Source organism: Hippoglossus hippoglossus, chromosome 15 (genome assembly GCF_009819705.1).
Source record: "Hippoglossus hippoglossus isolate fHipHip1 chromosome 15, fHipHip1.pri, whole genome shotgun sequence".
Taxonomy (NCBI): domain Eukaryota; kingdom Metazoa; phylum Chordata; class Actinopteri; order Pleuronectiformes; family Pleuronectidae; genus Hippoglossus; species Hippoglossus hippoglossus.
In genome coordinates, this window is record NC_047165.1 from 5,796,001 (window position 1) to 5,823,655 (window position 27,655).

A 27,655-nucleotide genomic window follows, 5' to 3' on the forward strand; every position below is an offset into this window, starting at 1 on the left:
AAGATAAGTGGAAAGCAAAGCAGCAAACTACCCGTCAATGTGACATCCACATATTCATAAATACCAACACAACCACTGTCGCTTGACTAATGGATTAAAATAACGTCTTCTTCAGATATGGGTGACATCAATGAGAATTAAGTTCATGATTCACACGGATTATAGTTTGAAGCCTGAGCAGAGAACCGTCCTGGGCTCTTGTTTCACCTCACGGTGTTTTGTTGCTTAACTTTCATGTTGCTGTTGACGGTTCTCCACAGACCTTTCACCTGACACAGTTTAGTTTGTCTTTGTTTCGGGATAAGAACACGAGCCACGTGTGAAGTGTCTCCAAACTGGAGAGCGGTGGTGTTAAGAGCCGTGTGGGGCTACGGTGTCACTGTCTGGAGAGAGAGGAAGGAGGTTTCGGTGGAGCCATAACTCCGGTATGACTTGGCCATGTGGGGGTTTAACGGAATGGATCGAGTCACCAGTCTAAAGTGGGTCAGGGATCCAATTCAGCAAGGGAACCTCAAAAAGGAATGGCAACATGAAGTTCATGTACTTTATGCTGCTTTACGTTCAAAATGGCACTTGTAACATGGGTGCAAATTTGCAACGGGCATTTTAGAAGTTTGCATTTCTTTGCACTGGTGGGAAACCCCTGGTGAAAAGAGAGGTGAAGGAGAAGAAATGGGTGAAATCACAGATTTTCTTGACTGTACAAACAATCTGAGAGATTTCTTTATCCAGTTTGATATGATGAGCTGAACGAACCCCAGTAAGGAACTAGCACCACTTTTAGCTGTTACATTTAAAAATCTCGAATGGCTCTAAGTAGAGTGTAGCTCCGCCAACGCCCAACTTATATTTACATTCACTAGATACAGATTTTTATTTGGATCTGCACCAAATTGCACACACTCATAAATATCAGTCGTCCTAAGTTTTCCATTAAGATCCATGAGTTATTCTTTGAGAAATCAATGAAAAAAACAACTGAATAGTGAAGAAAGAGAAAAACTATTCCTTGCTTCCAGCCCCTGATCCAAATCCACACCAATTGGGTTCTTTCCGGACCTCAGCCTTCCAACAACGTTTGTGATAATCTGTGCAGCAGTTTTTTCTTAAATAACTAACAGATAAAATAACGTAGATAAAAACATAACGTCCTTGGTGGAGGAAATTATGGGCGACACACACACACACACACACACACACACACACACACACACACACACACACACACACACACACACATTCGTGTATCTATCTCAATCCAGTTTGTCCTGTGAGATTTACAGCATCCTCTTGATGTAGACACTCACAAATCAGTGTGTATGAAACAGAAATCCACACATATATATTTACACACACATGCACACACACACACACACACGTGTGCACATCAAATCTAAGCACATTTGTGTCTCACACAGAAACAGAGGCACAACCATGCTGACCAAGCAAACACACACACACACATACACGTAGTCACACAGGCACGGGCACGTGCACACATGAAATATAGGTACAGGCCCTGCACCACTGAGCCGACTCCCAAAGGTGCCCACTAAATTTACTGGCTCCTACAGCCACTTCAAACGCTCTCCATAACTTAGAGGCCAGACGATTTTATTGTTTCATGGAAGAAAGGACGATGAAAAACAAAGAAGCAAAGGAGAGAGAAGCAGTGAAAGATACATGAACTGGGAGGGGGGGGGGGTGGAATTAAGTCCCCCTTTGTCTCAGACAATTAAAATTCCTCTGGTTGTGAGGCACGTGCACACACACTGTACTTAGCAAGTGTATTAACACAGTAAAAACGTTTGTGGATTTAGTCTTTAGTATTTTATCCCTTAAAGATGAATTGGTGTTTATTTAATGATGTGGATGCAACAACAGAAGAACTATTATTATTTTTCTCTCTCTCCATCTCTACCTGTCTCCCTCTCTCTCCCTCTGTCTGTGTGTGTGTGTGTCTGTGTGTGTGAACCCCCCCTGTGAGTTGCTCACAGTTAAAGCTAATGATTTAAGCTCCCCTCGCCTGCAGGTTATGAGGCAATGAGCTGTTAGCAGAACTTGTTAATGTCCACTTCAATAGCAACACTTTGTGTCTGGTGCTGGACCAATGAGAATCGGGAAGAGATGGAGATGGTGTTTAAAAATCTCCACTGGTTTTACGTTGAAGTCAGAGTAAGAGTGAGGATTAATGGAAGTAAATCAAAACTCTCTTGTGTGTCCAGTTTTGATGGTTTGTGGTAAAAACTCACAGCTTTGCACATTTTCTTCGCATGGTTCTTGTGCAATAACATTATCAGTAATCAAATACTTTTGCACCTCAGTCATTCAGGTAAACGGTACACACACACACACACACACACACACACACACACACACACACACACACACACACACACACACACAGGCAGTGATGGGATAGATGAGACTTTGTATTCAGCAAACTGAGCCTCCTGGCAGGTGGTCCGCCAAATGTTATCTTATTGACCTTTGTCCTCCTACACACGCATTACACATGCATAGACACACCGATGCACGCGCACACACACACACACACACACACACTCGTACGCACACAAAGACGAGCCAATTCAGTAAGTGAGCAGAGGGGATCATGATGTGATAAGAACACCTCTGACAAGAGAACAACGACACAAGACACACTCACAGACAGACGACAAAGATAATTATGAGGGTTTGTACTATTTTAAAAGTAAACTTATATCCTAATAGAGCTTTTCCTCCATTCTTTCCAACTGCTTTTGAACTACGTTTTTAAAACAACTGTTTTTAAAAAGCAAGCTTGATCTTATAAATCTGTGTATTTGACTTTTGTTTGTGTTTGTGATGAAGATGCCTCGTCAGTAGCTACACCAGTCGATTAATGCAGAACCATCTGCTTCTTGCAATAGCTAAGGCCGAACTCCAAGCATACAGCTGGTGGTCGCAGCTAACTCCACAGATTGTCTATACGCGTTTGCATGTGTGTGTGTGTGTGTGTGTGTGTGTGTGTGTGTGTGTGTGTGTGTGCGCACATCTGTGTGTCTCAGCTTCTTCATTAACTGACGTGTTGCCGTGCGCACGCTGCAGCCCACCAAGTCAAGAACCCAGATGGGATGAGGGATCATATTCTTGATTAAAAATGACGGGGGGAGTGCTGAATTCTCCCGTGTGTGTGTCTGTCTGTGTGAACACACACACACACACACACACACACACACACACACACACACACACACACACACACACACACACACACACACACACACACACACACACACACACACACACACACACACACACACACATGTTGCTTTTGTACCTGCTGACACACTGAGTTAGTTAAAGCTTGGCTCTGAACTCGTTGATAAATTCCAGATATCCGATCCACACAAAGCGAGTGGATGGAAAGAGAAATGTGGACCATTTGTGGGAGGTGGATACTTATTCTACACAATTAACCTTTAATTAAGCAGGCAGAGGCAGAGGTGAGGCAGCAAAGAGCCACAGAGGAACAATATGCTGTCTGTTCATTTACTGGAGTCTCAGCCCGAGTCCCTGCCTGATGGTTGATAGATCAAGTCTGGCTTGGAGCGCAGGTCACAGCGTCTCTGAACTGAAGAATTACTCTTTAAGGCCACTGTCCAATTTGGCTTCGTGCAACTCATCATCAAGCAGTAATTACAGTTGACCACAGAAACACTGAGCGAGAAGCAATTAACGAGACAATCCCGTGTTTTATTTCATGGTAACAAGCATGATGTTGTGTAATAATGAATAAACCACAGATGCCTTTATTTTTAAATAAAAGTTTAGCATTTTCTTATATTCTTTTCAATAATAGAGATGTTGGTTGGTTGTGAATCCTACACCCAAGTGTGCTCAAGTTCATTTCCAGTGGATCAATCTTAATATTCATATTAATTTTCACACCTTTTCTTTTATGCCACCGTCAATGCAGAACTTCTACTTGCACAAAATCAATATCAGTGCTCTTCATTATGCAGATTTACATCAGATCTCTTGAAACTCTTTTTTTTCCATTATGGATTGTCCCTTAGCTTCATTTCAGTTTTAATGACGCCCATTGACTTCCTATATCAACACTCTCGTAACAGAATATACACATTTTCACTTTCTCCCCCTGAGACTATCAAAAAATCACAACTCTATCACAAACCAACACAACATAAACATTTAGTAATTTCCACTTGTGTCCACATTATAAACACAGGTCAAGTCAAAATCGACCTCACTAAATACTTTTACTATTTGTTACTGGTTCCATTGTGTTAAAGAAATGAAGCAAGATTGTAAAACACGGTTTAAGATGCAGTATTTATTACAAAAGCCTGAATATCATTGCAAAAAATGAACATATAATGTCTCATATAGTTCATGAGGGAACAGTTCCTAAAAGTTCCGTGGACACCCCTCATACTTTCTCTTTACTCCTTTAAAAAAACAACTCGTCTCTGATGTGAGGGTTTAAGCGCTGACACGTGACTTTTTACAGCAGGTAGCATGGAGAGGAGATTTGCTCTCTTCCTGTCAGATATATCTTTGCCCCGCGCTGCCCTGCAGATCGCTGCACACACTCCTCTGACTATTTATGGCTGCAGTTAACTCCCAGTGCTCTGGTAAAGAGCTTCAGCAGCAGGTGAAGTCAGGGATGTAGCGGAGAACCATATCCCAGACCCGATACAACATTACAACACATAAACTCACTGGGATGAAAAATAGCACCGGGCCCGTCTCACCAGGGTTAAAGATTAAAATGTGTGTATTTGTGTGTGTTTGAGGGGCAGTTGTGCGATACCAGATTGATTCCAGACTTGGGGTTTTCTCTGGACTTTGGAAAGGGAATATGCCCTGCCCTCCTTTCGCATTAGCGCTGCTGTTGCGTAGCCTCTATCCATTCAGCTGATGGATGACGCCCAAGAGACTCGCAAACACATTGCAACCTGCAATGTCAGGAGAGGAGAGGAGACAAAAGAGGAGAGGAGAAAGGGACAGAGGATAAAGGAAGAGTAGAAAAGGCATCTAAACTGCACGTTGTGGAGATTGTAGATTGCCTCTCCTCCGCTGCTCGACTCTGGTCTTATTCTCTCTGTGACACAGCTTATTGTCCATTTTACCTTCCTCATTCCAGCGCAGGGTCCATCCCTGAGGCCACAGACCATTTCAAAACAGCCTTTATTGTAGCTCGCTGTTTCTTTTGATTACAGGAAAGTCTCACTTTACCCTACCACTCCATAGCTGAGGATATTGTGTTACCTACTGTTGTGTGCGTGGGTGTGAGAGCGTGTGTTTGTGTGTGTCTGTGTGTAAGGATACACATGTAGTATGCATGGCCAACTATATGTGAATTGTTTGTTATGGATCTGTTTGTCTTGTTCGAGACAAACATCCTCTGTTATTTCCCCCAGAATAAGGATTATTATACCTTCGATAAACATGTTGGTTTCATTCTGACATGAAAATGCTGAAAATCACTTAGCTTTTAAATGTGAGTGTTTTATTTTAACATCTGAATTGTGGTTTATCATCCGGGCAAGTTAATCAGAAAATTCTGTGAGGAAAACATCATGTACCTGCAGTAAAAGTCCATGTGTGGCGATAGAAAAGGTCAGAAAACCTTTCATATCTGTTTCCAAATGCACATCACGGCCACATTTGGAACGACTAACTCCAAACGCTGAGAATAGAGTTGCTCAGTGTTTAATAAATTGAATGTGACTGGCCAATAAAACTCAGCCGTCTGCTCCGGAGGGGTCACGGGGGGGTCAAGGGCCCAGCCCCTGATCCAGACAGACAGCCCCCGGTTCCGTGTTTTCTGCAAAACACAAACGGGTGAAATTCATACTTGGGCAATGTCAACTTCCCTCCGCAGCACTGTCACTTACAGCACACGCCTCGGAGAGAGTGCAGCGAGAACCAGAGGATATATCCTGTATCACTTCCTGTTCTGCCAGGCGATGTCTTTCTGACCTTGTTCATGATACGCCTCGGCTCTTCTGCGTATCCTCTCCCTGGTGCTTTCAGTCCGGGTTCTGTCTCTCTATCCGACTGTCTCCTTCCAACTGACCACGTTTACATGGAAAAAACACTATTCACCTTATTCGTAATGAGTCATTATTTCAATTATGGTGTTTACATGAGTTGCTAATAGAATATTCCATTCATATTCCTGTTTACATGTTACAGAGCACAGCCTGAGTATGACTCATGTCCTTAAATCCATGTTATTCCACAAGTTTTAAAAACCCAACCTGACCTTTTAGCATTTGAAGTGTTTTCTTTCTAATTCTGCAAAAAGGTATGACTGCTTTTTGTATTTCCATCTCACTTACACCCGGTTGGGCATGTGTCATCAAGCTGTTGGCAAGTTTCCCCACTTTGGGACTAATAAAGGATTATTTTACCGTATCTTATCTTAACTTAACTTGTCTCAAAAACTCCATTTGAACGTTAAAATGCGATGAAGACGTATACATGTATGATGGAATACTCCAAGTATGAACCTATTCAGATTAAAGTCATTAGAAAAAATGCTGTGTCCACGACAGTATCTTATTCAGTGATATCTGAATATTGGTCTCTCCCTCTGTCTCCCTCCATCTTTATCTCTCTCTTTTCCTGCCCGGTCCTGCTGGTGGTTTCAGAGGGGGCACATTGCCGGGCTGAGTTGGGTGAATTTGCTCCCCCCCTCTCTAATTCTCTCCGGGCGACACGCCAGATGCCACCTCTCCCTCTACATCCATTTTTGACCACACGGTCAAGAGGGAGTGTTTTCTGTTGCTCTTGGACGGCGCGTTCAAAAAGCCTTTCCCTCTCTTCCCTGTCTGTCTGCGCTGCACGTCTGACGAAGAACTCAGACTCCGTTTTTTCCAGCCCAGAAGTGCTAGTTCTGGCAGCGTGAACAGCTTTCTGCCCCCCCCCCCCCGACCCCCTCCACACACACACACACACACACACTGAAACACCAATTTTCGAGGCGGGCGACGAGGAGGCGAGAGATGAGGGAGGAAAAAGAGATACAGTATGTTTATGAAAACAAACTGCTCGGCTGCTTTGACGAGTTCAGACTGTGGGTACACACCAACACGAAAGGTGAGAGGCAGGTAAATGTAAACGTTCATCGCGTTACCATCGACTGCTGAGCCTCTGATGTGTGCTCCCTGGTTTCTTAAAAGCTCTCCTCTGACCAAAAGACTCGCTTCTTCTGATTCCACGCAGAGCTCTGGGAATTTATTCAATTACCTAAAATGATCACTGAAGAAAAAGGGCTTTAGAATGTGCTGAGGTGCACAGGATAGGCTTTCAGGCCACGGTACAGTGTCTCTTTAACTCACCAAAAGTGTGTGTTTTACAATGTGAAAGTGCCTCAGAGCAGCTTTTTTTCTTGCTGACTCCATTAAACCCCCCCCCCCCCCCCCCCCCCCACGTCCTTCTTTTTGTAAACAGGATAATTAGTTGATAGAGTGAATCTGTGTGCAAGTATTCTGATGCCTTTGCTTCTTACTGTAACACTTTTATTCTAGTAACTATAGATTAACATGCATTTCTCCAGTTTTGTTAGAATGCAATACATTCATTGCAAACTGTTGAAACATATAAATTGTTGAAACATATAAATTGACTAATAATTTCATTCCAAGATATATTTCTTTAAATTTAACTTTTTAAACTTGAAATGATTTTACTAAATACTAAACAAATGTCTAAAAGCTGCTTCAGTGCTAAGCAGTGCAGAACACATTTATATCACCCACACAAAAAGAGAGAAAGTCTCTTTACTGATTGAAACGTTTTAAATAATTAGTTTTGTCTCACGAATAATCCAAAATAATTAATTTGACTCTCACATTAGTCAAAGAAAAGCAGAAAAATATTCAAATTTGTGAAGCTGCAACTAAACATTTAGACAAAACAGATTTTTATTGAGTGACAGATGATATTATCAATCATTTCATCTGACTGTGGTAAATTTGAATTTGAATTCATTAGATTGAAAGTTGAAAAGTCTCTTTTCGCGTTTTACAAGACTGAGCATGAACACACTGCACCCAGACAGCCACACACACACACATGTTAAACTCCAGGTGCACTCACACACACACACACACACACACACACACACACACACACACACACACACACACACACACACACACACACACACACACACAGTGCTATGTTCATGACAGTGTACTCTCCTTCTGTTTCTCTCTCTTTTCTATCAATAAAAAGTTTAAAAGGCATTTTTTTGTCAGCGACCCAGCAGAGGAAATGCACTCACTGTCCAGAAAGACGACTAATTACCCAAAATGCTGTGGGTATCTGGGCTGTGTGTGCGAGTGAGTGACTGAGTGAGTGAGTGTGTGTGTGTGTGTGTGTGTGTGTGTGCGTGTGTGCATGTGTGTGTGTGTGCGTGTGTGTGTGTGCGTGTGCTTTGCTTGTGTGTGTGTTGAGGCGGTAGTAAGGTTTCAGATAGGTAGGTGGGTTGGGGTTGCAGGCTAATTTATGTCAGCACTATAGCGAGCTCCGAGATTTATTGATGGTAAGGCAATACGGAGAGATCTGCTTCTTCAAAAACCCTCTGCAACCCCCTACTGCTACACACACACACACACACACACACACACACACACACACACACACACACACACACACACACACACACAGGCTGTCCATAGCCCACTACCATAAACTTAACCATCACAAATAAATGCCTAAGTCCAACCTAAACATAAATCTACTCTGAACCAAGTCTCAACCCTCAAAGAGCAAAATGTTCTTACACTGATGGTTTCAAACCAAACTTTGTCCACACAACTCGAGAAAGACATGTACACACACACACACACACACACACGCACACACACACACACACTTAAGGCTCTCCACCTCCCACCTCCTATTAAACAACATGTCGTTCTTTCACACTGAACCCGGCTGTAACCGTAGAGGCCATACTGCTGCTGTGCTGACGCAAAGGACATATGGTCCCGAAAGAAACCATTAGAAGTATTGGAGGGGTGCATGTACTCTCTCTCCCTCCCTCACACGCACACACACACACACACACACACACACTTGCACTGTACATGGACCCATTCCTCCCCCATTAGCTATCCCTATAAAAGGGGAGAATTCGTGAAATTTGTTGAGGATTAAATCCCAAATTGGTGGGAAAGTGAATTTACCAGCTGAGACGGGACGGTAATTTAGAAATGGGACAAGTGGGACCATTTAGACATGGAAGGACGTGTTGGGGAGCAATCGCTCTCCCACAACTGTGAAATATCTCAACTCCGATGCCTCTTGCGACAACGTAATTTGCACTCGAGCTACACAAAGGAGAGACCACGTGTATTCTTACTCGCTAACGATATACCTTTCTGATTGTATGCACACATGTATCTGTAGTGGCCCCGGAGTGTCTCTTCAACAGAGATGAGGCAGAGAAAACTTCAAAGTCCTGCCCCAGAATGCTCAGTACTTTTATAAGCAGGCCTGTGTTCTCTCCCAGTCGCTGCTGTTTCAAAAGAGCGGAGGGCTTATAAAAGCCATGTTAGGGTTATTATGTACATCCTATCTGCTTCAGCCTCCACTGACCCTCAAATGTGTGTGTGTGTGGCTGTGTGTGTGTGTGTGTGTGTGTGTGTGTGTGTGTGTGTGCGTGTGTGTGTTTGTGTGTGTGTGTGTGTGTGGTCATTAGGCAGAGCTACAGTGGAATCCGTTTACTCAATAATTTCGCTGTTCGTTTTTTGTGAGCCTGAGACGAGGAACGAACATCCTGAGTTTATTGGCCATTAGAGCGCTCGAGTGTGTGTGTGTGTGTGTGTGTGTGTGTGTGTGTGTGTGTGTGTGTGTGTGTGTGTGTGTGTGTGTGTGTGTGTGTGTGTGTGTGTGTGTGTGTGTGTGTGTGTGTGTGTGTGTGTGTGTGTGTGTGTGTCAGCAGAGCTAGTTTGTTTGGCTAAGTGAGGCAATTTTGGTCTTTAAGTATCTCATGTCACTTCCCCTCAAAAAGGGGCAAGTGATACAAACGCTCCATTCTTAGCGGCACCCCCACACACACACACTTCTATACGTTACGGACACACACACACTCTTTAGTCGTACTCCAATGTGACATGAGTGTTTGTCAGCCGGCACTAGGTTTGTGTTGAGATGATGGGAACTTTCAGTACGAGAACTTGATGAGTTTATTTATGAACCTTTAATTATTTTCTTCCCCTCACAGTTGGCTCACTCACTATTGTTTTGCATGAATACACGTCTGGCAAAGCCCGAATTAAACAAATCAGTCATGACTAATAGCCGATGTAATTGAGATCAAAGCAGCGAATAAGACTCGCTGACAAGCTCGGAGAAAGCAGAAGAATCTCCAACATGTTGTCCGGTGCATCGGCGGAGGAAACGTACACAGTCGCTCTTCAAACGCAGCCTAATTCCTTCAAGTCGGGTAAGATGTTACCTGATTGGTTCTTCGGGGTGGTCCTCTGATTAACCTGACCGGGCAGAAACCCGACAACTTTGATCCGTGATTGGTGAGGTCACCCGATGAGGTCAGCCAGCGTCTGCAGGGAAACCGAGACGGCCGGTGATGAAGTATTTGAAGAGCATCGTTCCAAAATGAGACGTGACACCTAATTTCACCAAACAGGGAGGAGAAGAAAAAAAACATGATTACCAGCATGCACGAGACTGGAACTCAAATTGATTCACGCTGAATTCATCAGTCTTTGACTTTAAAGCAGTTTCGTTTTACTATAACGAGTTTGAATCAAGACGAGCTGTTTAATTTGATGTAAGGTTCGGTTGTAGCTAAAGTCAATATAATGGGGCAACAAAAGTTTTTATGACCTAAATATAAAGTGTGTCATGAAATGGAAATTATATGTTGCTTGTCATTGCCGGAACGATTCAGAACCACTTAGTTTATATTATATTTCCAGTGGACGCTACCATCAGTTGCAGAACAGTCCAAGAATCAGAAAAACCCCAAACAAGCTACAGCGGAGTTATACAGCCGTTGCTTTCTCTTCTTTTACAGATAATATTTTCTTTAGTTTGTTTAATACTGTCTCCGTAGTGGATTCAGATTTCTCCATCACATCCACAGAAGCATCTCAGTTGTTGGCTAAAAAGCTTCTTGGGGCCGGAAGCCTTCTGGTTTCCATTTGTAGTGTAACCAGTCATGTCTGAGCAGGCTGTGGTTGCCCGCAGGTAAACACTGCGTCCGACATATGGACTGAAATGCATCCGCTATCGGATTTTTAATCAATCTACATCCATGTGCTATGTTATGATGAACAGAGTGTTGGCTCTGATATCCTCTGTCTACACCGGAAGCCCCAGAATATTGGCTGTGGCCCCCAGAGGCTGTTTCATCATCAGACTATAGCTGATGGGTTCTGAGATGGTTGGAGATTTAATCAGTAACTCGATGGAGAGAAAATTAATCTTTTGATAACAACCTCGTCATTTGCATCATTGATAAAGCAAACATGCCAAACATTCTCCGGTTCTTTTCCATTGTGAGGATTTGCTGTTTTTAGGATTAATATTTTCCTTCACTGGCTAAACATAATATAGTTATCTTAGAATATCTATCTTTATGTTTATCTTTGAAACAGTGATCATCTTTGAATTAGTGTCACCCATCTCCGTCTTTAGTGTCTTCATCTGCCTTCTTCTCTTCCTACTCGTCTTTTTCCCCCCCGTCCTCGTTGTCTCTCTGTCTTTGTCCCTGCTCCAACATCTCTCTTTGTGTAACCCCTGCTGCTTCAGAGGAAGATGAACTCAGAACAGCTGTGCTGCTCCTGCCTGTCATGAGTTATGGCGAGCTGCTGTCCTCTTGGCTTTTATTGATAATATTACACGGGCTGATGTAAATATGACTCTGGCTGCAACAACCCTGCCTGCCCCCTCCATCAACCTTATCCAAAGCGGGGACCTCTGTGTGTGCTCGTTGGCGAAGGAATGTAACGTGTACCTATGTGTGTGTGTGTGTGTGTGTGTGTGTGTGTGTGTGTGTGTGTGTGTGTGTGTGTGTGTGTGTGTGTGTGTGTGTGTGTGTGTACTGTATATCTGTGTGTCATATTCACTTCCTGACCCCAGGACGCTCCCTCCCAAGGTAGAAGCAGGCTCCGAGCAGTTTGCAGGAAACGGCGAGCTGAGTTCAAACATGATAAACGGTTCTGAGCTTTAAGTTGGCGAAGAGAAGACCCTGCCGTTGTGTCTATATATGTTTTTTTCCGTCCGTCTATGTTGACCTGTGACTTCCAACTGTGCCGTGAATAATACATCTTTTCACAGGTTGGCGTCTCCATCTGTTGCGGACACAGAAACTTGGCTGGATTTTACTGTCACGTCCGATTTTATGGGTGTCGTTTCTCCTTGCATTCCACGTTATGCGCCTGTATTAGCGACGTCGCGGCCAATCATTGTCATTGCAGCACATGGATGAAGACAGAAGGTGGAAAGAATGAGACGGTGATAATCAGAGCAGTAAAGAGTTCTGTGTGGGCTACAGCAACTGGGAGAGACTACGCACACACACACACACACACACACACACACACACACACACACACACACACACACACACACACACACACACACACACACTCACACTCACACTCAAGACACCAGCTGCATTGTAAGCACTCATTAGGTTCTTGGTGCCCTAACCTTGAGGTGTAAATTCTACATTAATGCCTCGTCTATTAACCTTAGTGAACTCTGTTACACACACACACACATAAGTCATGTTTCCATGATTTCAGAGGACATTAAATTGACTTACATTCATTTTCTGGAGACTTACTCTGTAACTACCACTCGATTAAACCAAACCAACATGTCGTCACCTCTTAAATATAATGGCGTATATGGGGTTGCGTCTACCCAGAAGAAAGATAAGACCCCAACGAGTGCAAAGTAGTAGTAGTAGTAGTTGTAGTAGTTGTAGTATTAGTGGTGGGGACCAAAGTAATACCTGGAACACACACACACACACACACACACCAGAGCACACAGGCATACATGCACATTCATATTCAGAAAAGCACATGGACAGGGCGGCAGCTGCTGCACCCACACACTCACCCACATACTCCAAATATGTAACCCCCCTCCCCACACACACACACACACACACACACACACACACACACACACACACACACACACACACACACACAGTACCACATTAACTGCATCGTGCCACAACATAGACAGGCAGGAAGCAAACGTGTCGTTTATTAGGGCCTGTTTCCAATCTGGGCTGATGATGAATTTGCCCGATCGGCCTCGTGCGGCTCCTGTATATTCTGAGACAAAGGCCCCTTATGAAATTATACTGTCATTAGAATGACTCCTCTGATTAGACACTGGGACTGGATTAGCCATCTGCTCTGCTCTCAGGCAGAGGAATGATATGATCAGAGCTAGTTAGCATGTATTCCACCACGAGAACACATTGAGGGGGTTTAGTTTCCAAACGTGATACGCCATATTCATTTGGAGTGTCTGAAGAATTTCCTCTGCCTGCTGCAATACTATAATACTGTTATACTGCTCAGTATGATGGGGCACTCGGACGTTGAAACTTTTTAAATATTTTGCAGTAATCTTATATAAACTAGTAAATATAGTTATATTTTCAGACTTGAATGAATAAGATTGTAAAGCATAAGACTGTGTGTCAAACATGGGAAATTCAGCTTCTTTTTACAGACTGCTGAAACACTATTGATTTGGAGATGGCTATAAAAGATATTTAGATCGTAGTAGTTCATTTTAAACCTCGGTATCCAAGTAAACATTTTAGATTTTCCACGCCTCTCACAGTGAGAGCCTCTCCACTTGTGTCCACATGTCACACAGTATGAAAGAACGGAGACGGTTGTGGGCAGTGGGCCGGTGTCAGGAGTTGCCACTGTGGAATGGACGTAGACTACAGTATGTAGCCATCTATCACTTGTCTCTCAGCACATGTGTGGGTGGCCCTGCAGCGGGTATTATTGCAATTTGGAAGCAATTGGCGGTAATCCCCTCTTTCTGCTTGTGTGAAAGCCCATCATCCCCCTGCAAGCCGACAGGCACGTCTTCACTAAAGAAGACCCCGGAGCTGGAGCACAAAGCTCCGGGTCCATCGTGGCTCAGGCTGTATATCATTATGAGCTTGTTTCAAACTTTTTCTTGGTGGTCTGGAGAGCGGATGTAGTGATGGTAAGAGAATAATATTGATGCACATACATGACTTCCACTTTGACCTTTTTAAAGTAAAGGCTCACAGTCTGGCAATGTAACTCCTCTTACTACGACCACCTCAACCTTAAATCCAGTCAAGCTTCACAGAAACACTCAGAGATATTCGTTCCCCAAAACTGCCAGATTTTTTTTTCATCAAGATCCTTGAATTATTCCATAGGAAAACAATGAAATGTTGAAAATGCCCTATTTCGTAATGTTAAAGAAAGTGAGAAAAAATACACCCACTCATCTGGATCTGCACCAAAGTTTAATGGGTTCTTTCGTGACCCACACCACATCCTTCCACCAAGTTTCGTGGTAATCTGTCTTGTACTTTTTGTGTTATTTTGTTCACAAACAAACCGACCAACTAACAGACAAACTGACAGGGGTGAAAACGTAACGTCCTTGGCAGAGGTCATTCAATCAATATATTATAAACAGAACCATAGAACAACTGACCTCTGATTTGATCGAGGCAGCTTTACTGTTCTGGGTAACAGAGTTGACCCTGAACACAAGCTCCGGGTTCAGAGGTCCGTCCTTCTTAGAGATAATTAAAGGAAGCAAACTATTTCTTCTGAGTAGCTGTGTAGAAGTTGAGGGGAGGAGGACAGAGTGGGTGGTTTGGCCTTCAAGGCTCAGGACTTTTTCACCAGGGACCAATGTTCTCTGGTGTTTGGCTCCGGCTACTTTGGTCAAAGTCGGGGGAAGATTGTGGCTTTGGTTGAATATTAAAGACAAAACTTTTCTCCGGTCTGTGTGGACTTTATTACAATCTCGTTTTAGGAGCAGATATTGTAAGGAAGCAACTCACAAATGTTGAGAATTAAAGTTTTTCTAGATGTTTTCCTCAAAGATTTCTTCATCGTGTTGATTAAAAAGCCTTAATCCAGTAATATAGGGTATCAGGATAAAGTATTTTGAAATTAGTTTTTCACTTTCTTCAACAGGGAGAGATCGGGCATTAGCTCGGTGGAACTTCTACTTGTAAATGTTTCTGATCTGCTCGCTCCATTGTGATCAGAAACAGATTTACGTGAAAAGATCATGTATCGATTAATGGATGACACACTTCCAGTGAAATCATAGAGTTGATCGTCTCATATACATGAAGTTAAGTGATGATAAATTGAGAGTGAAACATTAGAGACCTTTAGGAAGCAGTGGATTTAAAGAAGCTATTATAATATTATACTTGTGTTTGTCCGCATATCATTTGCTCTAAATTTAAAGAATTCTGACTTTAAAAGGAGACCAGGTTTGAATATGATGCATAAACAGCAACACTCTATGGAAAAACTCCACGTAAAGTACAGTGTGGTGATGCATGAGGCTGTTCCTCCGCCCGAGCCCCATCTCCTCTCTCACATAGCTGTGGTGGCCATATGCTCAGATTGACTATAATTGTTAGTTTCCTGGACAAAGTGTTCAGAGGTTTGCAAGGCATTTAATATACCTCGCAGGCAGAATTAAAAAGCAATCATGAAATCCAATTCTTCCATATAAAAACAAATGAGCGATGCGTCCCGCCACGCTTCTATTTACAAAGCAAACACTCACTTTCATCTACGCAATATCTCACATTTTGCCCGATAAAGAGCCGAATACAGCAAAGAAGTTTGATGGATGGTTTGGTTTAATGAGAGAGAAGTCATTTACACGATGAAAGGAGACACATTAATGGGATTTCTGGGAGGGCCTCACAGTAGAAATGGGTTTTGCAGAGCCTGAATATAGCTAATACACCGAACACGTACAAATTCAGAGTCCTGCTGTAAAGACGAGGCGGCACCGCCAACAGGAAGTGATCAGAAGGACACGCTGCTCTGTTGGGGGTGGTCTGTGCTGTGATGACACCATGAATCAGCCCCCTGTCTAAATTACTTATTGGATCAGTCGCCCGTGTGTGTTTATGTGCATGGTTCTGATTTGAATCATTAGCCACATTAATGGAGAGGCTGTAGGGAAGGTGATCTTGATCTGTCAGCATGTTTTCAACCTTTTGGCTCGTCCTCTATAATGCAACAAGCAGGACAGATATCTCAGGGTAAGTGACAGTGAATTGTCCTGGTTCCCTGATGATGTATCATGATGACTTCGACAAGGCTGTAGTTTTTACTAGAGTGAAAGCTGAAACTGCAGCGGAACCAGTGCAGATGGCGTATGTAGGTGAGATGTAGGGTTGTGTTTCCAATGAATCTGCAGGGATTACATTGGTCATTAACGCTGGTATAAAACAAATGACATTGTTGTAAGAACTCAAGCTCCTGCGTGGCAGCAATTACAATCACTGTTACGAGTCATAATAAAAGCATAGTGCAGAAATTATTTTAATATGGGCATTAAAAGTTATAGCAGCTTTTATTGAGCCCTTTTCAACCCATTCACACAAAAGCAAACCAAAGCACCAATCACAGTATCCAAACGCCACTGTCAATCATCTCCATACCATAATAACACCATGCAGCATGCTGTACGGTAGAAGCTTCCCTCTGGTACAGTATCGGGCACAGCCACTGACTCTATCGTGGAACTATTTACTGCCCATATGGCCGGTGACACGAGGTCAACACCGTGTTTCAAGTGAAACCACCATACGTTGTAAAAACGCTGCATACAGGGATGGATACAGATTCAAGCATTAGCACATTGCTAATTACAGCGGGTCGCTCTTAATAAATTCTTTCCTGATATATGAGTTCCAGCACTGTAAAAAAAAAAAAAAAAAAGAAAGAATGTTGCATGAGGGAAAAGCATTAAGCGCTGCTGCTGCAGACGTTTGCTTTCGCTGAGAAGCTTGTGCAGTGTATGTAAAGGTATACTGTACACTGTAACATGTATAAGATTCACACGGGATACTCAAATCCCCTGGTTGCCTTAAGTATTCACACATTTTCTGGCTATCCGAGCCATGTTGAGAGAAAATAACCTAACAAGCGGACGGCGTGTTAAACTGCTCAGTGCTCTGCGGGTATATTTCGACATGTTGTTGTTGTGTGTCTCCGTGCTCCCTCTCACTTTCTTTCTTCTTTTTTTTTGTAAAACCAGTTTCCAAAATATGTTCTGCTCCGAGCTTTGGCCTTATTCACACTGAAATAACATTGTGGTATCATAGTCAAGTCCTCTTTCTGTTTGTTTTAGGGGTGGGGCAAACTTTTTCCTCATGTTTCTGGCCAAAAGCGTCATTTATTTGCTATTTCAAATGTTACATGATCAGAAGCGATTGGTTATCATCATCCAATTATATGTCCCCAGGCTTCTGTCCACTTGGATGCAGGACAGGCTTTGGTTTATCTGATCCTATATATTGGTCCCATGGTGGTGTCTTAGTCGTTTGCCTTCATGAACTACACAAAAGGAGCAGGTTGAGTTTGGGCTAGTTTTTGTGATCAATATTCAGCTTTAAAAATGGATTCAACTTCACATGAGAATCTAAAGAACCTGTGTGAGTTTGAATATGGTCGTGAATGTGTTACTCCGATTAAATGTAAAGTAGAGAGTATTAAATGCTATATTTGCAGGTCTAACTGGTTTTGGCAAAAAATCTGCTTTTTAAGCACGAACAGCATACAGGCCATATGTCTCTATAGAGAACGCATTGCATGCAGAGGCTGCACACTCTCCGCCGTGCACCATTTGCCAAATTGTCCAGGATAATAATACATAATTCCTCGCTGGAGTGTGTTTGCAGTCGTTTAGAACCAGCCCACAGCATTGACATAATTCATTGAATGTGTGAAGCTCATTTACCTGCGTGTCTGCTCGCTGCAGGTTTGACGAGAGACAGGTCTGAGGGGATTTCACCATTAAGGTTAGGAGCCGTGAAATATCAGAGAAGTGCTGGAACCGCTCTCCTCCTGCAAATTGTAGCCGAACGCATGCTCCAGTATACAGTCTCAGTGGCTGAGAGGGAAACGCCTTGGCAGCGCATAAAGGGCTCAGTGTGCGGCTGAAATGACCGTGTGACTCCTGAAAATAAACAGGAATCAAATGGAGTGATTGATCGAATAAATTAACCCCAGCAGCAAGCCACACTCTCTCTCTCTCTCTCTCTCTCTCGCTCTCTCCCTCACTCTCTCTCTGTCTCTCACACACACTCACACACACTCATTAGGTCCAATGATCAGCCTTGTAGCAAAAACAGACACTTGTTGCTGTTTGCTCCCACGTTCAGGCCGGTTTCTTCCACAGCAGCGTGGTGTTGGTGGGTGGGCGGAGGATTGTTGGTTGTTTTTTAACACTGGGTAATAGATGTAACTGCATTTGAACACAGACCGTGTCGTATATGACTTTTAATTAGTTGTCTTCCCTCCAGTAAAAGATCAGATCATAATAATTTGGATGAAAAATGCACCAAAACTCATTTTGAAAACAAACCCTTTAATTACCTTATTCTACAGATGTTTCATTGGCAGATGATAATCCAGTTTTCTTATATTAATCTAAGCATGAATTTATCTTGGTTTCAGGAGACACTATCGTTAGAATTTTGCTGACATTGTTTTTCCTACAAATTTGCTTGAATATAAATAAAAATAAAATCTCATATCAAGTCTTTGTGCATCAGATCAGCACTTCAGCACTTCATATTAGCAGAAATCTTGAATTTAGATGCTAGTTCATTCACACTGAAATGTCACTTTAACATTACGAGACCAAACTCAATACCGAGGCTGTTATTTGCCCCGTGATGATCGTCAGCTCGAGGTGTCTCTCACCTCTCGCTGCGTTCTGTGCAGGCCCATATATTCTCCACTGGGCCTGAAATGAAAACCATCCAATCTGATGAACCTGCCGACCGGTCAGAGCCTTGTGGAAATCAAGACGAGACCTCCACCTACACACACCCACCCACCCACAGACGTCCCCCTGCCATGGCCCTCCATTCCCACCCCCCCTGCTGCCTGCCTGTGCAGTTTAGTGAAATCTCCTCCTCGCTCCGCAGGATAGCCCCGGCCTCTGGGGTAACAAGATAGATGTAAACAACCAATTATTGGATAGACCCTCATTCATATCCCCTTAACCGATATAGACACAGAGGTTCTGGCTTTAATAATTTCTCCCTCTCTGCCCATGTCCGTCTGGAAGAATGTTACTCATCAACCCCTTGTTGCGCTTGTCTCAGGTCGGTGCATGTAGCAGCCTCACAGGATAAAAGCCACGTACCCTCCTCACATGCACGCCCCCTACCCCAACACGTATTGGCTCTGCAACAACACACATCTTGCAATCATCAGCTCAATTAGAGGAGGTCGTGGTGGAGAGTGGCCGAGGTGAGCGGTGGGAGGTTGTGAAAATAGGGGGGTTGGCTATTAGAGGAAACGTGATCTCCATTCATCAGCGGGCGTAATAATCACAGTTTGAGAACCAGAGCCTTCTGATCAAACTGATCGGGGGAAACAAGTCGTTTACAAACACTGTCAAGGGCCTGACGCTGGACCCTGATCTGCTCCGTCACTGCCGGGGCACACCCTCAGCAGATCAGACCATTAAGAGCCCAGATGCAATGAAGATGTCTTTACATTCACATTTTAATCGCTCCGTGTATCTGCTTTGTTTCAATCCAGTTTATCAAATATTTAGAAAAGTCAAGTTTATCCAGGGGAGAGAACAGATATTGATCCATGACTTGACAACATCATGTGTGGGAGAGGACAGGGATTACCTCAAACTTTTTATTATTAAAAAAACAAACCCCAGACTGAACCAGACTTTACCTTTCAGTATTCATCTCCTTTGATTTTATCCTTCAGGGCTGAATTCCTGTTATACCTACATTTCATACCTGGTATACCTACACTATTAACGCCTTTTTCTATCCATGCTCATATGCATCATCACATCAGAATAATATTAGAGCCCTATTGGCCTCATCTGAATCTCCTTCTCAGGCACCGAACCCTCTTTTGGTTCCTTCTGCACCCATCACATCACAAAATAACCAAACTGACTCAGGACAGAGTGAGACAAGGGGGGGGGGGGGACCAGTTCTTTATGCCAGTTTGCCCTCTTTCACTGAGCCCCCCCCCAGCATCATCCAGTCAGGAAAGTTGTAAGAAAATTATGCAAAGCGATGCCCTCTATGCTTCTTAGCATGTAAGTCACAATTTATTTATTTTTTGCTTTACATGATGTACCCAATGTCAACTCTGAATTTATTTATTAAGAGTTTATTTATTGCAGATAAGATGACAGTGTTAAGCTCAAGGCGCAAAATCATAGTGCTGCTTAAACTAGTTTACAGGATACACATCTGCACTAATGCCTAAACTGGGGGTTGGTGGGGGGGTGTTCCTTTTTTTTCAGATTAGAGCAGTGGCCCCTCTAAATGTCTGCGCACGTCCCTGGCACAGGACACACAGCAGGAGTCAAAGCAGATCTTAATAAATAAAAAGCTAAATAATTAATTTATGGCAACACGTTTGCTACAAAATAAGAGCCTCAGAAATGTTCAGCACTGACAGATTTTACAGCACCTATCCCCGAGTGGCTTTGGATGTGAAACCTAATGAGACGATAAATAACCTGTGTGGAGAATACACGATCCTGTGTGAGGCAGCACCTCAGCTCCCCGGAGGGAGTCTGTGTTCCTGGGCTCAGTGACGAGGCCTTCAGGTGTTTGTGTTAGATGGAGGTGATACCTTTTTTTTTTTTTTAAATCAGTTTTAAATGTCACATCTGTCAAACTGTGTTGACAGACTGCTCATATTTTCAATATTGCGCTTGCACATCTGTACATTATATAATTATTATTCTTTTGTTATTAATTTTGTTATTATTTTTGTTTTCTCTGCTTTCTTTTCCGTTTGAATATTATATATGTGAACTGTAAATGTAATATAAGGTAAAAATCGCTGCCTTGTTTTCCTCACTATCAATTTCCGCCGAGCCCCGGGTCCCCGGACGATTAGCATCAGTCAGTCTAATGCCGTAACACTGTGAGAACTGCGCTTCGGGCGAAACCCAAGTCAATTTATTAAACCGAGGGGGGAACACAACACGGAAACAGGGATCAGGCTCCACTTACACCGCTCCTCGTCTCCCTGTGATAAACTCACTTCATAATTACACTGATAATTCAGAGCAAAACAGCCGCAGCTCGGATGAAATGTCTGCTGCTCCTCGTCAGGCCCGAGCAGCGGCGGAGCTCTGACAAATGACTGAGGAGAAACTTTGATTAAACTCAAAGTCTTTAAACGCCCCTGAGGTCTGAGGCTGCACCAACCTGCAACTTGTACTGATGATGTTTATTTACAACTTATTATCTTCTAAATATTAAATTAAGGTTTGTGTGCATGTATAGGTGTCAAATTACGCACAATAATAATAATAACAATTATAATAATAAGCATAATAATAATAATGATTTGATGATGAATGATTTTTTCACACTGTTCATTTTCTATGTGACGGATTCTGCTTGAACTTTTTGTGTCCAGAGCTGAAACAGGTCTGTCAGTGGTGTGTGTGTGTGTGTGTGTGTGTGTGTGTGTGTGTGTGTGTGTGTGTGTGTGTGTGTGTGTGTGTGTGTGTGTGTGTGTGTGTGTAGTGGTGTGGGTGTACACAGACAATCGCATCTCTAATGAACAGGTCCCATGGTGTAGGTGATATAAATCTACCAGCTGGTCAATCTCTGGCCCCAAACACTCCACACATATACCTGACCACAGCACCGGCACCGTCTAATACCTGCTGCAGTGTGGAGAGCAAAACTCATCCATTCAACAAGTAAATCCTCCTCTGATCCATATTCCCCCCCCCCCCCCCCAAATCCTCACAACCATCAGATTGAAATAATTACCCAGAGCTCGTCTTCGAATCTTCTCCTCTAATCCAGCGTGTGATTTCTGATGCTCTCTGACTTCATCTTCCTCCAAAAGCGCGTCAGCCCCGATGACTTAAATGCAAACGGAAATTTGCTGGTCCCACCGCCGGTGATGTGCTCGGGTGCCGCGTTCCTTCTTCCCCCCGTCGCTCGCACACTGCGCGCTCCTCCTGCGCGCTCAGTCCAACAAACTCCTGCAGCGCGCACCAACTCCTGATTTCACCATTAGTCCGGTGGCACACCTTAAGATTGTTTGCCATTCTGCGCGCTCCTGCAGCCACTGGCTCACTCCTCAGATGTTCATCATCGTGTTTGTTGTCACATGCATGAGATAATAAGCGTCCCCACGGCAGTAGCCTGTTATAATCAACTGCAGATCAACATATCTACATAATACTGAAAATGTATATTTATACCAGATTAAGTGATCTAATCGTTAATATACTCCAGTCAACAGATGTAATTTAAGATCATGTGTGAATAATATATCGCACAATCATATCTGTACATAGAAATTATATAGTGTTGGTCCCATTTAGTGACATGAAGTGTATTTTAATAATGTGTGTGAAGCTATTCCCTGTTTCTAATCACTCAAAATAAAATACGATGTATCTTCATTGATCCACCGCTGAAAACTTGAAAAAATGTCCTATTTACAAAAGACTGTTACAGATTTAACTTAACGCGAAGGCAAATAAAGTTTCTCTAAATAAGTTTGAGGTGAGAAAATACAAATCGCTGGCCTCTCCTGCAGAATTTGCATAATTTTTGTTTGTTTATTTTTAATTCGTGCGTCGAGGCAAAGATCGAAAGCAGCTCTGGTGTTTTTGCCAAACTTTTTTTTCTGTGGAAGCTGCAACACTCACATGTCAGCAGTTTACAGTCACTCCAGCTATGAACGTAACTAACTTTAAAAGTTGCAGGCGTTGATTGATCGGCTGTGCGAGAGCTGCCAGCGGCGTGAGGACGCACAGCAGCCGCAGGTCTCTGTGCGCTCTGGCGCCATCCTTCCCCCGGCTGCGGGATCAGCGCCGCTCTCCCTCCGCACACTCCCCCCAGCTCTGCGCTCTTTGGCTGCCCGAGGTGTCTGTCAACGTGGAGGTGGGGTGGGTGGGGGGAGAGAAAAACTGTTTTAGAAGAAAAATCTGAGCAATATTTCTATTGGTAGGCGGGCCGCTCGTGAGGGGAACAATTGGGTTGACTTTGCCAGGGAGCCACCTCAAAGCATATCAGGTTACTTTGAGTGACAGCGTAACCATGGCAAATAATTTGACTAAGGCTATTGTCTTATCCTCACCATCCCCGGGTCAAATAACCGACCAATCAGAGTTCACATAATCGCTTGTCTTGCCAGCTTAGAATAATATTATTAAAACGAGCCAGCGAGCCCGGTCTCCGGGAGTAGGTGATTTTGAAACGGCGTAGAAAAGGTGGAGGAGGACGGTGGAAGGAGTCGCAACTTTCTCTCTTTCTCACCAGCTTTCTGAGGAGTCGTCGCCCGGGGTTCTGCACGGCTGAATGGACTTGAGTTTGTTCCTCAGCACGCAGCTGGATACTACCTGTCCCTGGGCACTTGAAGGTTTTCGGCGGCTCTTCTTTTTGGGGGAACCTTTTGTCGCTTATGGACTTAACGCGTTTTGATTTAATGTGAGACTGAGGAGGGAGACGTGGAAGCAAGGCACAATCTAATCTGCTTTGGTTTACGTTGTCGCCATGTCCATGCTCCCGACGTTTGGGTTTACGCAGGAGCAAGTGGCGTGTGTGTGCGAAGTCCTCCAGCAAGGGGGGAACATCGAGCGGCTGGGACGCTTCCTCTGGTCCCTCCCGGCGTGCGAGCACCTCCACAAAAATGAGAGCGTGCTTAAGGCGAAAGCCGTGGTCGCCTTCCACCGGGGGAACTTCCGAGAGCTGTACAAGATCTTGGAGAGCCACCAGTTTTCGCCTCACAACCACCCGAAGCTGCAGCAGCTGTGGCTCAAGGCGCACTACATCGAGGCGGAGAAGCTGAGAGGCCGCCCGCTCGGCGCCGTGGGGAAGTACCGCGTCCGGAGAAAGTTCCCGCTGCCCCGCTCCATCTGGGACGGAGAGGAGACGAGCTACTGCTTCAAGGAGAAGAGCCGGAGCGTCCTGCGGGAGTGGTACACCCACAACCCGTATCCGTCTCCGCGGGAGAAGAGGGAGCTGGCCGAGGGCACGGGACTCACCACGACGCAGGTCAGCAACTGGTTCAAAAACCGACGACAGAGGGACCGAGCGGCGGAGGCGAAGGAAAGGTAGGATAAGAGGAACACTTCAAACTTTTCTCAGACTTTGTTTACCAAGTTCTTTTTGTTATTCTGACTTCAAGCTAAAAAAAAAAAGCCAAGAGTCATACTTTAAATAAAAACAACCACTGTTACAACTGCAAAAGTTTTTATTTACAAATATACCAATTTATTATATTAAGATATTTTCACAAATTTAATAATAACACCAGTTCTGTGCACGTATTTGTATCTAGTTGAAGACATTTTTATCATAAGCTAGAATATCTTTTATACTTTAAAGTTCTATAAACTTTTATGTGTTTGTGATTATTGTGCAGGCCGTGCGTAAAAGTTGAAATGCAAAAGACATTTAAAAGAATTAAAGGGTGGTTGTGAGGCAAATTACAAGGCTATAAAAGCTGCATTTACCTGACTTTTATGTTTTGGTAATCACACTTATTATGAGAGGACTTTCACGTCAAGATCAGAGGAAAAACTACTTTTAAGCTTCCTGATACTGGAGAGAACACAGGGTAGAAAAGTGAGGAAACATCTCAGAGCACGTTTATAAGTTGTTTTGCGGTGAAGTTGATGTGGAGAGCTAAACGTACCCCCGGTTGACATTTAATTTTGAGTCGTTTGTACATTTCAAAGTTTAGTAAATTACACAGGTGAGGCGCAGAGAGGTCTGGGAGACGTGTTCCAGTCAGGTGCTCGCTGCCTCGGTGTCTCCTTTCACCCTCTGGCCACTAATTCGGGCTGAAAGCTCCGCGTAAATCATGTCTTCCCACTGAGGGAAGCCTTACTCGCCACTGGGAACACATGCAACATGCACGCGTTTAGCAACAATTAGGCCTGTCATTTATTCAGACGTCAGAGAGGCCGAGCCAGTGTCGGCGTCAGAGGTCACGCTGGATTAATTAATTTGCTGCAAACACCAACTCGAACGCAGCTTTTTACAGCATAAACAGATTTATTGTTTTCGGTCACACTTATCTAGACATTTACTGTAACTCTGTGCTGCTGCAGTGAACTGAGCGATGGCCTCTAGTTATTCAAATGACTAATTGATAGCACCTTGAAACATGAGGGTATGAAAGTTGATAAATCATTAGACTGAGCGTTTGTGGTACTTTTACGCGTATTATGGCTGCTCTTCATATGGTAACCTAATTAAAATCCCCGTGCGTAAAGGGGCATGCAGAAGAGTATTTTTGCTGTGTGTGTGTGTGTGTGTGTGTGTGTGTGTGTGTGTGTGTGTGTGTGTGTGTGTGTGTGTGTGTGTGTGTGTGTGTATTTTAAGAATTATGGCTTGTGTTCAATTAGTTTACTTACAATTTTTTATTTAATTTGCATGTAAATTGTCTAGTTTATTTCATTCACTTAAGTCATGACTATAATTTTAAAAAGTCGTCTCCTGCTCAGTTTCCTGCTGCCTGACATGTTCCAGGAGTTTGTCTGCTCCCATTCGCACCAGACTAATGTACATGTGTATTTTTTATTTTCTACTCGCAGAGAAAACAACGAGAACTCCAACGGCAATAGTCACAACCCATTGACTTCCTCCATGAATGGAAATAAGACTCTATTGGGGAGCTCGGACGACGATAAAACACCATCGGGGACGCCGGACCACACGTCTCACAGCCCGGGCCTGCTCCTCAGCTCGAACACCGGTTTACAGTCCTTGCACGGCCTCGCGCCGCCGCCGGGACCCAGCGCCATCCCGGTACCGAGCGGCGTGGACTCGGTGCACCATCACCACTCCATGCACCACGACACCATACTGAACTCTATGTCTTCTAATCTAGTGGACCTTGGCTCTTAAAACCCCCCGCACTTGAATAAACTCCAGACCTTTTTTTTTTCCCCCGTTCTTTTTGGAAAAGTAATTCAGCCTTGAAGGTGGCGTAAGACGAGCTTCAACCACTTGCGGAAAGGTACGGTGGTGAATCCAGCCACCGTAACAAGTCATGTAGTCTCATTTTCTACAGTTAAACTCGTTTTTTATACAAGTGGGGGGGAATATCTGCCAGTGGGAGCAGAGCCTCCGTTTATCCCCTAAATTTAAACTTCTGCTTGTTTCAAGGATTTTTCCAGAAACAAGTGTCAGAGCAGAGCACTTAAATAAAAGTCTTCAGAATTAATAAATAACAATCGCCATGTTTTCACTTGCATTGGCACATTTTCTCCAAAGATGAATTTATTTGAGATCATGTGACTTGTTATAAGACGAGTGGTGGTGCAGACACAAGACGAAGTGGAACTAAGGTCGTTTTAGGTAAAAAATAAATTTAAAAAAAACACAAAAAAAGGAAATATACAAATAAAAAAAGTCAAGAAAGAAAGAAGAAAAAGAAAAAAGTATTTTACCCGGAATGTAATAATAATAATAACGCAACATGTTATACTGTTGAAAACAATAACAATAAAATGTCTTAATTCTTTGTTATTATTATTACCGTTGTTTATTTTAGGGGTTTAGATGAATCCACAGACTCTACAGGCACAGAGTTAAGGTACCCATCGCTTTTTTATTTTTTGTGTTTTGTTTACACAGAGCCATGAAACCTTTTATTTTTGAATGGGTGGAATGGGGATGGGAGGGGGGGGGGGGGATGTTATGGAGTATGATATCTCAAGTGTCTTTTAAGAGCCGTGATAAGATGCAATATCTTAATCTCTTGATATTATTATTATTATTATTATTATTATTATTATTATTATTTGCATTTTTTCATTTTTGGAAAGAGACTGCATGTAAAGTTTGCGATAAATGATGAAAACATAAAAACGATTCAGCATATAGTTTCATATCTACCCTTTACAATAAAAAAAGATTAAGATCGAGGGTTTCTTTTGGTTCTGGATGATTCATGACACATATTTGTCACTTTCTATATTTATGTTGCCTATTATATATTTTTAAATCATTCAAGTCAATAGGTGGCATTTCAAAATAATATTCAGACAAAGCAAATATTCCTTATTTTGTCACATCAGCTGCAGGCAAAAATAATCTTTACAGAATGACAGGGGGGGTGTTTACTGGATGATGTGTGTGCATTTTCAAATATATTCCTTTGCACTTGTAATTTTACTTTACTTTAAATAACTAGTACCTTTTAATATAATTTCATTTTCACGATAGTTCTGAGCTGTGGCTGATTCTCCTCTGGCTTCTGATTGTGCATTGAACCACCAGTTGCTTTACAGGGAAATGTGTATATGTGCATTAGGAAAAAAAAAAAAAACTCAGGAGCTCTTCGCCTTTGACACGTGTGCCAGCTAAGAAAGGGGATATTGTGCT

The 27,655-nt window shown here is 43.2% G+C and overlaps 1 protein-coding gene and 1 long non-coding RNA gene across 2 annotated transcripts; one reads left to right on the top strand and one right to left on the bottom strand.

The window, feature by feature from the left end:
- Positions 1-16,300: 16,300 nt before the first annotated feature.
- On the bottom strand, positions 16,301-22,389 carry LOC117775701. Its single transcript, XR_004616304.1, has 3 exons — positions 22,073-22,389; positions 18,022-18,240; positions 16,301-16,470 (listed from the first exon to the last, which is right to left on the bottom strand). It is a non-coding gene; the product is annotated as an uncharacterized LOC117775701 (long non-coding RNA).
- A 918-nt stretch (positions 22,390-23,307) lies between these two features.
- six2a (SIX homeobox 2a) lies at positions 23,308-26,697 on the top strand. Its single transcript, XM_034608433.1, has 2 exons — positions 23,308-24,372; positions 25,861-26,697. Exons 1-2 carry the CDS (start codon positions 23,813-23,815, stop codon positions 26,171-26,173), a joined length of 873 nt encoding a protein of 290 aa, XP_034464324.1. The 5' UTR covers positions 23,308-23,812; the 3' UTR covers positions 26,174-26,697.
- The last annotated feature ends 958 nt before the right edge of the window (positions 26,698-27,655 follow it).

Coding starts and splice junctions, on each gene's coding strand:
- six2a (XM_034608433.1), top strand. CDS start 23,813: ATGTCCATGCTCCCGACGTTTGGGTTTACGCAGGAGCAAGTGGCGTGT. Junction 24,373..25,860: donor GCGGCGGAGGCGAAGGAAAG/GTAGGATAAGAG, acceptor TTCTACTCGCAG/AGAAAACAACGAGAACTCCA.